The sequence below is a fragment of the Ostrea edulis genome, chromosome 10 (assembly GCF_947568905.1).
Source record: "Ostrea edulis chromosome 10, xbOstEdul1.1, whole genome shotgun sequence".
Classification (NCBI taxonomy): Eukaryota; Metazoa; Mollusca; class Bivalvia; order Ostreida; family Ostreidae; genus Ostrea; species Ostrea edulis.
The window spans coordinates 32,242,982-32,258,393 of NC_079173.1; the positions used below are offsets into that span (position 1 = coordinate 32,242,982).

At 33.8% G+C, this 15,412-nt stretch overlaps 1 protein-coding gene across 2 annotated transcripts in view; it reads right to left on the reverse strand.

Moving 5' to 3' along the window:
- The window catches only part of LOC130050726 (integrin alpha-8-like), a 52,113-nt gene extending 41,285 nt beyond the window's left edge, over positions 1-10,828 (reverse strand). For both annotated transcript variants that reach the window (XR_008798971.1, XM_056150980.1), the window contains exons 1-3: positions 10,559-10,828; positions 4,977-5,107; positions 1,791-1,846 (exon numbers count right to left, since the gene is read on the reverse strand). Coding sequence is in view for 1 of the 2 variants with exons in the window: in XM_056150980.1 (XP_056006955.1) it covers positions 1,791-1,846; positions 4,977-5,107; positions 10,559-10,731 (360 nt within the window). In the remaining variant the exon portion in view is untranslated. The remainder of the gene's footprint in view (positions 1-1,790; positions 1,847-4,976; positions 5,108-10,558) is intronic.
- Between the last annotated feature and the right edge of the window lie 4,584 nt (positions 10,829-15,412).

A 15,412-nucleotide genomic window follows, 5' to 3' on the forward strand; every position in this document is an offset into this window, starting at 1 on the left:
CGCTCATATTTAAAGATTTTCCCTATATATTCGCAGGTAAAACTTTTTATCCCTATTGTGGCCCCAACCTACTCTCGAGGACCATGATTTTTTTTCAAAATTGAATCTGGACTATGTCAGGAAGCTTTCATATAAATCTAAACTTTTCTGGCCCAGTGATTTTTCAGAAGATTTTCAATGATTTTCCCTATATATTTGTATGAAAAATTTTGATCCCCTACTGTGGCCCCATCTTACCCACAGGGAGCATGATTTTTTACAAACGTGAATCTGCACTATATCAGGAAGCTTTCGTGCAAATATAAACTTCTTTGCTCTAAGGGTTCTTAAGAAGATTTTTAAAGATTTTATTCTATGTATTAGTTATGTAAAACTTTGATCCCCCTATTGTGGTCCCTTCCTAGACCCTGGGGTCATGGTTTTAACAAAACTGAATCTGCACTATGTCAGAAAGCTTTCATGTAAATTTGTTCTTTCCTAGCGCAGTGGTTCTTAAGAAGATGTTTTAAAAAGATTTACCCTATATTTTTGTAAAATTTGACCCTCTATTGTGGCCCCTACCTACCGCCGGGGGCCATGATGTTATCAAACTTGAATCTGCACTATGTCAGGAAGCTTTCATGTAAAGTTCCAATTTCCTGGCCCAGTAGTTTTTGAGATTTTAAAAGATTGTCCCTATATATTTGTATGTAAAACTTTGATCCCATATTGTTGCCCCATCCTACCCCCAGGGGCCATGAGTTTATGTTAAGAAGCTTTCATGTAAATCTCAGCTCTTCTGGTTTAGTGGTTCTTGAGAAGACGATTTTTAAAGATTTTCCCTATATATTTGTATGTATTGTGGCCCCATCCTACCCCCAGGAGCCATGCTTTGAATAAACTTGAATCTGCACTATGTCAGGAAGCTTTCATGTAAATCTTAGCTTTTCTGGCTCGGAAGTTTTTGAGAAGAAGATTTTAAAAGATTGTCCCTATATATTTGTATGTAAAACTTTGATCCCCTATTGTGGCCTCATCCAACTCTGGGGGGGGGGGGGGGGGGGGGGGCACGATTTGAACAAACTTGAATCTGCACAATGTAAGTAAGCTTTCATGTAAATTTCAGCTCTTCTGACCCAGTGGTTCTTGAGAAGATTTTTAAATAATCCCATCCTATTTTTGCATTTTTGTGATTATCTCCCCTTTGAAGGAGGCAAAAAAAAAAAACTGGAAAAAAAACTTGAAAGCCCTTCACCTACGGATGCTTTTGGCCAAGTTTGGTTATAATTGGCCCAGTGGTTCTGAAGATGTCGAAAATGTAAAAAGTTTACAGACAGACGGACAGACGGAGACGGACATACGACGGACAATAGGCGATCAGAAAAGCTCAGGTGAGCTAAATACTGTAGACTCAAATCGTGTAAATCGCCAATGATCATAGGTGCTCTGATCAGACACATTCTGCACATCCACTCTCACCAACAATCGGGCGAATAGTGCGCGGTGAACATGCTTGGCGAGAAGAGGAAAAGACCCAAGCGATCACCTGACTAAAACTTTACTTTTCATTGGGGTAATTTAAAAAATCATGCAATAACCACTGGTCACATGACAGATATCATATTTATAATTGGTCATGATACAAGTAAGTTATTGAATATTTATTTCGGTGCATCTTGATTTATTTGGACGAAGGGCTTCGCACTCGTCATCACCCTTCGTTCAAATGTATCAAGATACACAGTCACCGAAATACATATACAATAACTATTACATGTCCGACTTCTTATAAAAAAAAAATTGAAACTCACCAGAATTGAATCACCGTGCTTATAAATTGTGGAGGCGAATCTCCTGGCAAGAGACACTGGAACAAAAATAAAGAATATGTAGTAGTTTCAAGAGCAGAAATGAATTTCCCACCCACGGTATACGCCTAACTTTGGCTTTTTTGCCCATCCGATATACATGTAACTAACCTTGATGTGGCTTGTCAACCATTCTCATGATATATGTAAATATTTTTGTGTGTTGTTTTGCATTCTGATGGAGAAATTTTCATTCAAAAATAAAGACTGTCTAAGATGGCTGGTTTATGACGGGTAGATTTTTCAAAAATCGTTTCAAAGAAATCGTCACCAGCATTAGGTGAAGTACCACAAATTAACTACGATGTTTGATCAACAATTTCTAACACATACCACACTGTAACAAATCCAGCCGCCATAAAATAAAGAATTATACCACACTGTAATAAATCCAGCCGCCATACAATAAAGAATTATACCACACTGTAACCCGTTCAGTTGCGGTAGAGAAGCGGCACCGAATTTTAACATACTTCTGTGTTTTACAGAATTGTTTGTTTCATGATGTGGGATATTCAGCTCACTGAATGTGATGAGTTGTATTTTATGATGCGAGATATTCAGCTCACTCAATGTGATGAGTTGTGATATTTAGCTCACTGAATGTGACGAGTTGTATTTTATGATGCGAGATACTTAGCTCACTGAATGTGATGAGTTATAAGTTGTATTTTATGATGCGAGATATATAGCTCACTGAATCTGATAAGTTGTATTTTATGATGCGAGATATTCAGCTCACTGAATGTGATGAGTTGTAATTTATGACGTGAGATATTCAGCTCACTGAATGTGATGAGTTGTAATTTATGACGTGAGATATTCAGCTCACTGAATGTGATGAGTTGTAATTTATGACGTGAGATATTCAGCTCACTGAATGTGATGAGTTGTAATTTATGACGTGAGATATTCAGCTCACTGAATGTGATGAGTTGTAATTTATGACGTGAGATATTCAGCTCACTGAATGTGATGAGTTGTAATTTATGACGTGAGATATTCAACTCACTGAATGTGATAAGTTGTAATTTATGACGTGAGATATTCAGCTCACTGAATGTGATGAGTTGTATTTTATGATGCGAGATATTCAGCTCACTGAATGTGATGAGTTGTAATTTATGATGTGAGATATTCAGCTCACTGAATGTGATGAGTTGTATTTTATGATTCGAGATATTCAGCTCACTCAATGTGATGAGGTGTAATTTATGATGTGAGATATTCAGCTCACTGAATGTGATGAGTTGTAATTTATGATGTGAGATATTCAGCTCACTCAATGTGATGAGTTGTGATATTTAACTCACTGAATGTGGTGAGTTGTGATATTTAACTTACTGAATGTGATATTTAACTTACTGAATGTGATATTTAACTTACTGAATGTGATATTTAACTCACTGAATGTGGTGAGTTGTGATATTTAACTTACTGAATGTGATATTTAACTTACTGGATGTGATATTTAACTGACTGAATGTGATATTTAACTCACTGAATGTGATATTTAACTTACTGAATGTGATATTTAACTTACTGAATGTGATATTTAACTCACTGAATGTGATATTTAACTCACTGAATGTGATATTTAACTTACTGAATGTGATATTTAACTCACTGAATGTGATATATAACTTACTGAATGTGATATTTAACTCACTGAATGTGATATTTAACTTATTGAATGTGATATTTAACTTACTGAATGTGATATTTAACTGACTGAATGTGATATTTAACTTATTGAATGTGATATTTAACTTACTGAATGTGATATTTAACTGACTGAATGTGATATTTAACTGACTGAATGTGATATTTAACTCACTGAATGTGATATTTAACTCACTGAATGTGATATTTAACTTACTGAATGTGATATTTAACTCACTGAATGTGATATCTAACTCACTGAATGTGATATTTAACTTACTGAATGTGATATTTAACTTACTGAATGTGATATTTAACTTACTGAATGTGATATTTAACTTACTGAATGTGATATTTAACTTACTGAATGTGATATTTAACTGACTGAATGTGATATTTAACTGACTGAATGTGATATTTAACTGACTGGATGTGATAGTTAACTGACTGAATGTGATATTTAACTTACTGAATGTGATATTTAACTGACTGAATGTGATATATAACTTACTGAATGTGATATTTAACTTACTGAATGTGATATTTAACTTATTGAATGTGATATTTAACTTACTGAATGTGATATTTAACTGACTGAATGTGATATTTAACATACTGAATGTGATATTTAACTCACTGAATGTGATATTTAACTCACTAAATGTGATATTGAACTCACTGAATGTGATATTTAACTTACTGAATGTGATATTTAACTTACTGAATGTGATATTTAACTCACTGAATGTGATATTTAACTCACTGAATGTGATATTTAACTTACTGAATGTGATATTTAACTTACTGAATGTGATATTTAACTTACTGAATGTGATATATAACTTACTGAATGTGATATATAACTTACTGAATGTGATATTTAACTCACTGAATGTGATATTTAACTTACTGAATGTGATATTTAACTTACTGAATGTGATATTTAACTCACTGAATGTGATATTTAACTCACTGAATGTGATATTTAACTTATTGAATGTGATATTTAACTTACTGAATGTGATATTTAACTTACTGAATGTGATATTTAACTTACTGAATGTGATATTTAACTTACTGAATGTGATATTTAACTTACTGAATGTGATATTTAACTTATTGAATGTGATATTTAACTTACTGGATGTGATATTTAACTTACTGAATGTGATATTTAACTTACTGAATGTGATATTTAACTCACTGAATGTGATATATAACTTACTGAATGTGATATTTAACTGACTGAATGTGATATTTAACTCACTGAATGTGATATTTAACTTACTGAATGTGATGAGTTGTGTTTTAGTGTAGGATGTGTTACTGCATTACTCTATATTGCATTATAATGTATTCTGTGTCCCAACGTCTTTGGGAAATAAAACCATGACTATTTACACTTTAAGGAATCGGTAATATCATTAAATAAAACCATGGCAATAACATCTATAAATACATGATTACTATTTGGTTGTATCTCTCCGCAATGTCGTGACAAGGTTTCCGTTTCCTGTAGTTGTACCGGGCAGGAAAGCAACATGCCTGTGACGTTTTTGTCCTCAGAATAACGTTTTTCAGGTGCTCCAATCAGTACCCTACAACAGATAAAGTAAAGTTTCAAATATTTCATTATTAGTATTTTCCAATCTGTTGACTGAAAACGTCTGCTGACTAGGCAGCACTTATTTCACGTGATTTTACATGTATTTTCATGCATATATCTACCGCCGGATAGACTGGGACAATATCCTTAAAGGTATCCCCCCATAACTTCACATAGTGAGAACTTTTTTTTATAGATATAAGTGTCATATGTTAAAAAACTCAAGCACATACACTGCAGCGTAAAGATCAGGCCTAAAATAACACAGGCGAAAAATGACACGAAGTGCACGCTAAGTATACTACGGGTTTCCCAAAACTATCTTAAGGAAGTAAGCTCCTGAGCTTTTGGGTACATGTACAACCGCGCAGGATGCTACAACTAAGCATTTACTGGTTCAATACTGATCCCATTGGTGCAAATTAGATTACACCTCTATTACTGAACCCTATCCAGTTTAAAATTTGTGTGTCAATTCAAATTTTGAAAGTGTTTGAGAAGAAAATTAAGTATTTTCGCCAATAATTTAAAAATTTGATCTCCAACCCCCACTTTTTAAATTGCATTTTAAATTGGAAGACCAGACCTTTAAAATTATGTTAAATTTTAGATATTGACATTACTCCTAATATGTCCTTTTAAACTCTCAATTTTGATATCATGAAGTTTTTCGTATAGCAAGTGCAAAAAGGTCATTATTTATTTCCTTTACTAGTATTAATTTCTTTTTTCATCTGTAGTGTTAGAGGACATGATTATCTATCTATTTTATGTAATGATTAATTTGTGTTGCATATGTTGTGTTGACAGTAACAGAAAAATCAAGTTTAATTGAATAAATTTCAAGTGCAAAAATGTCATATTTAGAACACGGTATCTCCATACCAAGCGCTGCGAGCCCAGTTTTTCTTTTTAATTTCCTAATTCTCCTTCAATGTAGAAATCAAAAATACGTTCCCAACTGACATTACTCCAAAATGTCAGGTGCGAACCTCTTTAAGATAAGATTTCTGATAAAATATACCATAAAAGTTTCGTAAGATCTGACTTATGACTATCATAAGATGCGATAGTACCGTTTAACAAACCTATCTCAACTTAAAGAAATCTTAAGATACATTGTAGATTTTATTCATTTGCAATGATTTCATGCATTCTTAAGATTTGATACATTGTACTTCTTTTCTACATGTATTCAAATTATGTGATTTTACACGCCATTTTGTATTTCAAAAGTTACACGCGGTTATGTACTATTGGATGACAGAAATTGTGATACAAATGAAAGAAGGAATGATTTTTTAAATGGGAAACGTATATGTTAAAAAAGATTAAACGTGAAATTCTGGGTTGTTTTTTTTTAATCATTCCTCGTTTCACTTTAAAAGATAAATATTTTCTTAAGTAATTTGAAATATGAAGAAACAAGACGACAACAATCTCTCTCTCTCTCTCTCTCTCTCTCTCTCTCTCTCTCTCTCTCTCTCTCTCTCTTTCTCTCTCTCTCTCTCTATTTTTCTATATACCAGAGATAAAAACGTGAAATAAATCTACATGTATTCACCACGTGAACACAGAGGGGTGGGTGGGTGGGGGTGTTCAGATAAATCGGTGTCAAAATATTTAAGATGACTATGAAACGATGTCCAATTCTGATTTTGGATTGTAGATTTCGCTCAATTAATAACACATGACTGAAAATTAGATATAATATTTTTGATTGTCTACAATGGTGTTCGCGATTTAGTGGTACATGCAGTTGTTCGCGATTTAGTGGTACATGTAGTAGTTCGCGATTTTGTGGTGTGTGTAGTTGTTTGCGATTTTGTGGTATACATGCCAAGAAATTCTTAGCAAAATCTCCGGTATAGAAAAACCGTTATAAATCAGTGACCGCAATTAAGAGATAAGCGACGGCTACTATTAATCAGCATGTAATATGGCCCTATTGAATCCAACGAATTCAGACCGGACGGGATTTCTTGGCATGGTCATGATTTTTGTGTATTCAACTAAAAACACTCAAATAACCCCATACAAGCTTATTTGGTCAGTTTTGAAAATTATTTTTGCACATTAATGGCAAAAATTACAAATTGTGACCCCCCCCCCCTTGCACTTCATCACATATTTTGATTGAATCGTTAGAGAACGTTGTAATTTATCACTTGTTTAAATTGATGCCAATAACGCGCTAATGCCGAATAACGCTGTTGGAAATGCTCATTGTTACCCGTCTCGTCTGCCGACACCGCAAAAACAACATCCTACGCAGAATTTTCGAAAGCTTTTACCCGCAAGCAAGACTACACTCAAATCCACATGTTTTTCACATGTGTGTAAACAGCCTGAGTGCACCTCAGGAAGTAGCCTCAGCTACCAACATCAAATAGTTCCTTTGTATACAACTGATTATTTCCGAAAATTACACAAAATTTTCTAATCAGGGGTACAAAAATTAAGAGAAAAGAAGAAGAGGAAATGAGAAGAATCGCGCAGGGGAAAAAATCATTCTTTTAAATATATGGAACTACCATTGACTAAGTTCATTTTGATTGGACAATTACCGGTGTGATACCTTTACACATTAGACGAACGATCCCCATGCCGGCATATTTTGTAGAATATTGAATATACCTTTCTGTCTGCAGAATGTGTATTGATACAGTAGTTCATATTTTTAAAATTATTTTTACTACCCCCCCACCCTTTCAAATTTTCCGTTCCAAACTCGGCTATACCGTACTCGTTTACCATGCCAAGAAATTCTTAGCAAAATCTCCGGTATAGAAAAACCGTTATAAATCAGTGACCGCAATTAAGAGATAAGCGACGGCTACTATTAATCAGCATGTAATATGGCCCTATTGCAGCCAACGAATTCAGACCGGACGGGATTTCTTGGCATGTATAGCTGTTCGTCATTTAGTGGTACATGTAATAGTTCGCGATTTAGTGGTGTGTGTAGTTGTTCGCGATTTTGTTGTATATATAGCTGTTCGTGATTTAGTGGTACATGTAGTAGTTCGCGATTTAGTGGTGTGTGTAGTTGTTTGCGATTTTGTGGTATAAAAAGCTGTTCGTGATTTAGTGGTGTGTGTAGTTGTTTGCGATTTAGTGGTATATATAGCTGTTCGTGATTCAGTGGTGTGTGTAGTTGTGGGTTAGGAAGTAAGTTGTTTTAGGGCACAAGTTAAAACAATTGTTCATAATCTCCCGTTAATTTAGTTCTATACAGAGTGGATTCTACAGAGAAAGGATTCAGAAACAAGTGTTTACATTCCCAATGTGATTGCTTTCTGTGTCTTTACAAATTGTAATGATAACCATTTCCTGTGATGTAGTTATGAATAATACGCGTATGAATATTGACAAAAATAGCACGTCTATTCTTACGGCTGATAGCGCGCTTCATGACGTATGCTATCGTGAAGCATCGCAAGTTCATACATTAATGTATTTTCAAAATGAAGTTTATTTCTTCAATAGATTCAGTGTTGTAAACCTGAATTAATTCATCATGCATTCGTACATGTTATGATGTATGTAACATTTTCAAAATTGTGTTTCTGATTTCCGGAATATGATTACACACGATACAGTTGACTGGAAATTAATTCCATTTCTGGAAATCATTATGAATATGTACAGGCTGATTGAGGAACTACATATACTTGGATATTTGAAGCAAATGATGTGTAGTGAACAGTATGCAAAATACACGTGAACTCAATATGTACATACATGTATATATATACAAATTAAGATCGACAATAGGTATGATATATACTGAAGAATTCCAAGTGCACCACATATCTCTACACAACACAGGTAATACAGTACAGGTGACTCTCGATAACTCAAAGTTCAATGGGACCTTCATACAACTTCGAGAGTTCGAGAGATCGAAATTCGGAAATTGAAGGTTCGAATATGATTCAGAATTTACAATAACCGGAAAAGTAAACCAGAACGGACAGTGCAATGCAACAGACGTGTAATATTTCTTTCATTCATTCTTTATTTCCTCCCATGGGAGATTACATGAACAATAAAGAAAATTACACAAATATGAAAATACATAATTAGAAATGAGTAAAGAAAACAGAAATAGGAGACAGCGTATGTACATCAATTATAGAAAACCATCTGTTTTCAAAATTAAGTTTCCATGATCCATTTTAAAAAAAAATGTATCTATGTACATACATATTGTGATAAGACGTACATGTATGCAACAGAGAGAGAATAATGAATTTTGTTTTGGCTGGGTTAGAGATTTAGTACCCTCCAGGGTAGTTTACCTGTATTTAACGATCAGGTGAGGGTGCACGGTGAGTAGGTTTCAAGAATAATTAGGACTGTTTCAAACACACATTCAAAATACCTTCATCCAATTTCAAAATACTGTTGTACAAATTCTCCACTTTTCATTCACATCAAATTTCTCTGGTGTAGCATTCCTCCTTATGAATTTAAAATTACTATTCTCTCGTCATTCTCAGGCATTCATAGGCAATACTTTCGTGCGTTATATACATGTACATGTAAATATGATCTTGAAAACAGAATACATTGTATATGTGGATGGCCCGGGCGTCCAACAGATTAGACATGCTGCAAGAGTGATATAAAACTGTCCCTGTATCTCTTGAATTTGCCTCCGTGGCTGAGTGGTTAGAGCATCGCGCTCAAAATCACACGGACTCTCACCTCTGTCGGCGCGGGTTCGAATCCCGCTCGTGCCGGGAAGTGAGAAAGTTTCCCAGTTTACTCTCGGAAGGTCGGTGGTCTCTTGCCAGATACATTGTATCTGGGTTCTCTCTTCCACCAATAAAAACTGGGCGCCACCAGATAACTGAAAAATTGTTGAGTGTGGCGGAAAACATCAATCAATCAATCTTTTGAATTTGTTTCAAACGAGCTAGATAGCTGGATGTGTCGCTTGGAGAGGGTGACTTCCCAATATATACGATTTTAGTGGTGGGGCGTAACAGATACGTGAGAAAAAGAAAATATCTTAAATAGATAAATTAATATCGCTCTATCAGCATGTCTAATCCCCTGTTTCTGTTGATCGCTCAAGCCCCCTACCTATATTTAACATCCAACAGTTCAATGCTCCATGTTAATTCTATTAACTAAAACACCGTGTACAGAGGGTGTGACGCGTTAACAATCATTGATGACTATCGGTTTGATAATTATGGATACAATGGCGTTGTTACCCAGCCATGAACCATGGGGTGTACCAAGTGTTTGGGTATAGGCTAAAATATTTTGTAGGGGTTTTGAAACATTAAAGCTAATTACTCACTAATTTCCACACAAGCCTCGTACACCAATACACTGATCAATTCTTATTTTTTGAGAAAACTGGCATTATTTTGTTGTGTTGTTACACATGCAGACACGTGATAACGAGAAATATCCATCAACTTACTGCTTTTTGTTATGGTTTGTCAGGATTTCTGCCGTGTATCCAAACTGATCATTCGCGGTCCCACGATATATCAAAGGCTTCTGTATGTCAACATTGTAGGCGGTCAAAAGATTACTGAAACACTGGAGTACATATAAGATTAGAAATATCTCCATGTTAACTATCCAAACCATATATAACACGGAACAATTCCGTTCAGTATATGTTTCTATCAAAAAATGAAATATTGACTCGTTTAACAGGAAAGATTTCTGAAAGCACGTCCTTGTTTGAATTTAGTACTGCTCCATATAAGAGTCAGGCAGGGAGTGGCACGTCAAGGTCTGTCGATTTTGAGGAAACTTGGCATGGCGATATCTTTTGCCTTTAGAAGCGAAAATATAACCTCAATTTTTTTCTTACACCTGTTTCATTTCTATAGTAACGATCACCCAGTTTAAGACATATTCAATGGCTCTTATCCAAGTAGTTCGTGGTATAATTGTGAGATTTAAAAATTAATTAATGCACAAATTTGATATAATTGTTTTAAAATGAATTTATTGTAATGAAATATAGAGTTTAAAGAAAATGTTGATATAAAACAAAATACTTTAATGTTAAGTGTAATATCTAGCCAATGTCCATGAAAAAGGGAGATAATTAATAATGAGTCAAATTTGGATTTTCCCCTTTTTTCAACATTTTCTCAGGTAAAAGAAAATATCTAAAAACCCAACACTGGATATATCTAACACTATCAATCATAAAATCATTTATTTTAGTTATGCTTGTAAATGGAAAAAAACCATTTTGTGTAAATGCATGCTTGTTATTAAAAATAGCATTTAAAATTGTAATGATTTCTCATTAACAGCCATTCTCTGTAACCACTTCAACATTTAAATAAGGGATCCGGCATGCACTGTCACGATTTTTTAGGTCACCTGAGTAAACTCAGGTGACCTATTGCAATTGATTTTCGCCCGTCGTTGAAAGTAAATAGATACCTCAGTCCTTTACCAAAATTGTAAATTTGATTATTCCAAGGGTAGGGATTTTGGTATCAGGGTGGGGCCAAAATGGTCAGTTATTTAGTGTGTGAACAATAGACATTTTTAACTTCTTGATAACCATGATTCCAATTCTTTTCAAATTTGGTATGAAACATCTTTGGAACAAGGGGAACATAAATTGTAAATTTCAGGATTCCTGCACCCCTGGGACCCTAGGGACAGGGCAAAAACATCTGGTCAAAAGTGATATACCTACATTCCATAAACTCTTTAAATCTCCGACTAACTTCTGTTTGGATTGATTGATTGAATATTGTTTAACGTCCCTCTCGAGAATATTTCACTCATATGAAGACGACACCACTGCCGGTGAAGGGCTGCAAAATTTAGGCCTATGCTCGGCGCTTATGGCCATTGAGCAGGGAGGGATCTTTATCGTGCCACCTGCTGTGACACGGGACCTCTGTTTTTGCGGTCTCATCCGAAGGACGGCTCCATTTAGTCGCCTCATACGACAAGCAAAGGGGTACTGAGGACCTATTCTAACCCGGATCCCCACGGGGTAACTTCTGCTCGGCGATTGTCCGAATCACGTCATGCATATTTATGAGAAATGAAGAAATTGTCATGCAGAGAGCCACGGGTGAATGGGGAGAGGAGCGTACTTTCAACTGTGGTTTGCGACGACGATAATGAAAGTACACAACCATGTTAAAGTTTTCCGAGCTGTGTAAAGTTAGTAAAAATGATGCTTAGCAAATCCATTGTTATGACACCAAAACCCAGGTTGCTACGTAGATGTTGATAAGTTAGAAGAAATTAAGAATATATGATATCCCAGAAAGGACCCACTTTTTTAATTTCACATGACTGTAACAATCACGTGACCCGATGTTTATAAAACCTAAAGGTCCTGAAACAAATCCCTTCGGAAAAGGTGAAATATCCCATGGAATTGAGGTATAAAGTAGTTAAAGGGGTTAAGCGTCGTTAGATTTATTTGAAATTTGCTTGTGTAATTCATAAACATCCCTAGCATCGTTAACATTTAAAGCATCGTCAAATTCGAGGGTATTTTTCGCAAACAATGATCAATTATAACAGCACCAGAATGATTTGTACTTTTCCCAAGCAAGGTTCGCATAACTCACTGTGTACAAGCCGATGACCGTAGTTTATATAACAGTCGTAAAAAAAAATGCCACCTGACCTCATCGGTTAGAATTTTTTAATCATTTCAAACGATTGATAATTCATATGCATCATTTTACGATAATTATCGATAAAACGACCTCCCAGTTTTGTAGTATTATGACTGATAAGTCGATAAACAAGCTTGGTTTGAAAAAAACCCCACTAGTGACTAACATTAAGAATACCCCACGGATACTTGATAATTATCGTAAAATGATGCAAATGAATCGTTTGAAATCGTGATTATAAAATTCTTACCGATGAGGTCAGCTGCCATTTTTTGATAACCGTACGGTCATCGGCTTGTACACAGTGATAACTCCTTGTTCACACGAACTATCAGCCAACAATACTCATCTTTAACCTGCTTAACATTAAAGCCTCTGAACAGGATCTCTATATGATTTGGCCAATTTCCATACCCCACGTAACGAAGTTGTGGAGGGTATATGTTTTTTACTCATCCATTAGTCTTTCAGTCCCTTTTTTGTCAGCGCAACTCCTGCCCCTATTAGACGTAGAATTTCGACCCCGTCTGTCCTATTCTTGTTTGCGCAACTCTGCTAAGACCACTCAAGAGAATTTCACGAAACTTATTAATTAATACGGACACACTGTGGAGATGTTTATTTTCCCAGGAAATTCTAATGGAATAATATTTCTGGGAGTTATGCCCCTTTTGAACTTTGAATTTCGAGTCCGTCTGTCCTGTTCTTGTCAACGCAACTCCTCTAAAGACCGCTCAACAGAATTTCGTGAAACTTTGTAGTTAATAAGGACACACTGTGTAGATGTGCATATTCCCAGGGCATTCTGATTCAATATTCTTTCAGGGAGTTATGTCCCTTTTGAATTTAGTTTCGAACCAATCTGTCCTGTTCTTGTCAGCTCAACTCAATAATTTTTCTGGGAGTTATGCCCCTATTGAACTTAGAATTTTGAGCCTGTCTGTTCTGTTCTTGCAGTGGTGCATAGCATTAACATTCATTATAAGAGGCATTGTCAATCAATGTTGGAACGTGGGGTATGTGAGTTTGTTCACTTCTGGTTTCTTTCATTATCAAAGGTCTTCAATATCAAACTGTCATAAAGTATGAAAAAAAAATCATCGAAAGATAAAAATTGTAGAAATATTGTGCCTATGTGCATGTCCTCTTTTAATTCCCTCGATGTACATGTTCTAGTACTTTGAAGGTCTTTTGAGGTTTTCACAAAACCGGTACTTTGTTATGTTCGACTGCGGTCAGTTGATACTTCATACACAGTGATATAATCGGCGATATTGAAACTGCAAACATGTTTTTCATATTTTTTGGAAGATGTAATATTTTAAATGCGCAGACATTGCACCTGTCCATGTATTCAACTTCTCCGTGTGAAGACGTAGCACCTCGTGAAGATTTGCATTGTTAATTATACATTATGTATTGTTAATCATACATTATGCTTTGTTAATAATACATTATGTATTGTTAATTATACATTATGTATTGTTAATCATACATTATGCTTTGTTAATAATACATTATGTATTGTTAATTATATATTATGTATTGTTAATTATACATTATGTATTGTTAATCATACATTATGCTTTGTTAATAATACATTATGTATTGTTAATTATACATTATGCTTTGTTAATTATACATTATGCTTTCTTAATTATACATTATGCTTTGTTAATTATACATTATGTATTGTTAATTATACATTATGCTTTGTTAATTATACATTATGTATTGTTAATCATACATTATGCTTTGTTAATAATACATTATGTATTGTTAATTATACATTATGTATTGTTAATTATACATTATGCTTTGTTAATCATACATTATGTATTGTTAATTATACATTATGTATTGTTAATTATACATTATGCTTTGTTAATTATACATTATGCATTGTTAATTATATATTATGCTTTGTTAATTATACATTATGTATTGTTAAAAATACATTATGTATTGTTAATTATACATTATGCCATGTTAATTATACATTATGTATTGTTAATAATACATTATGTATTGTTAATTATATATTATGTATTGTTAATTATACATTATGTATTGTTAATCATACATTATGCTTTGTTAATAATACATTATGTATTGTTAATTATACATTATGTATTGTTAATTATACATTATGCTTTGTTAATTATACATTATGTATTGTTAATCATACATTATGCTTTGTTAATAATACATTATGCTTTATTAATTATACATTATGCTTTGTTAATTATACATTATGCGTTATTAATCATACATTATGCGTTATTAATCATACATTATGCCTTGTTAATAATACATTATGCTTTGTTAATTATACATTATGCTTTATTAATCATACATTATGCCTTGTTAATTATACATTATGCTTTGTTAATTATACATTATGCCTTGTTAATTATATATTATGCTTTGTTAATTATACATTATGCTTTGTTAATCATACATTATGCTTTATTAATCATACTTTATGCTTTATTAATCATACATTATGCCTTGTTAATAATACATTATGCTTTGTTAATTATACATTATGCTTTATTAATCATACATTATGCCTTGTTAATTATACATTATGCTTTGTTAATTATACATTATGCCTTGTTAATTATACATTATGCTTTGTTAATTATACATTATGC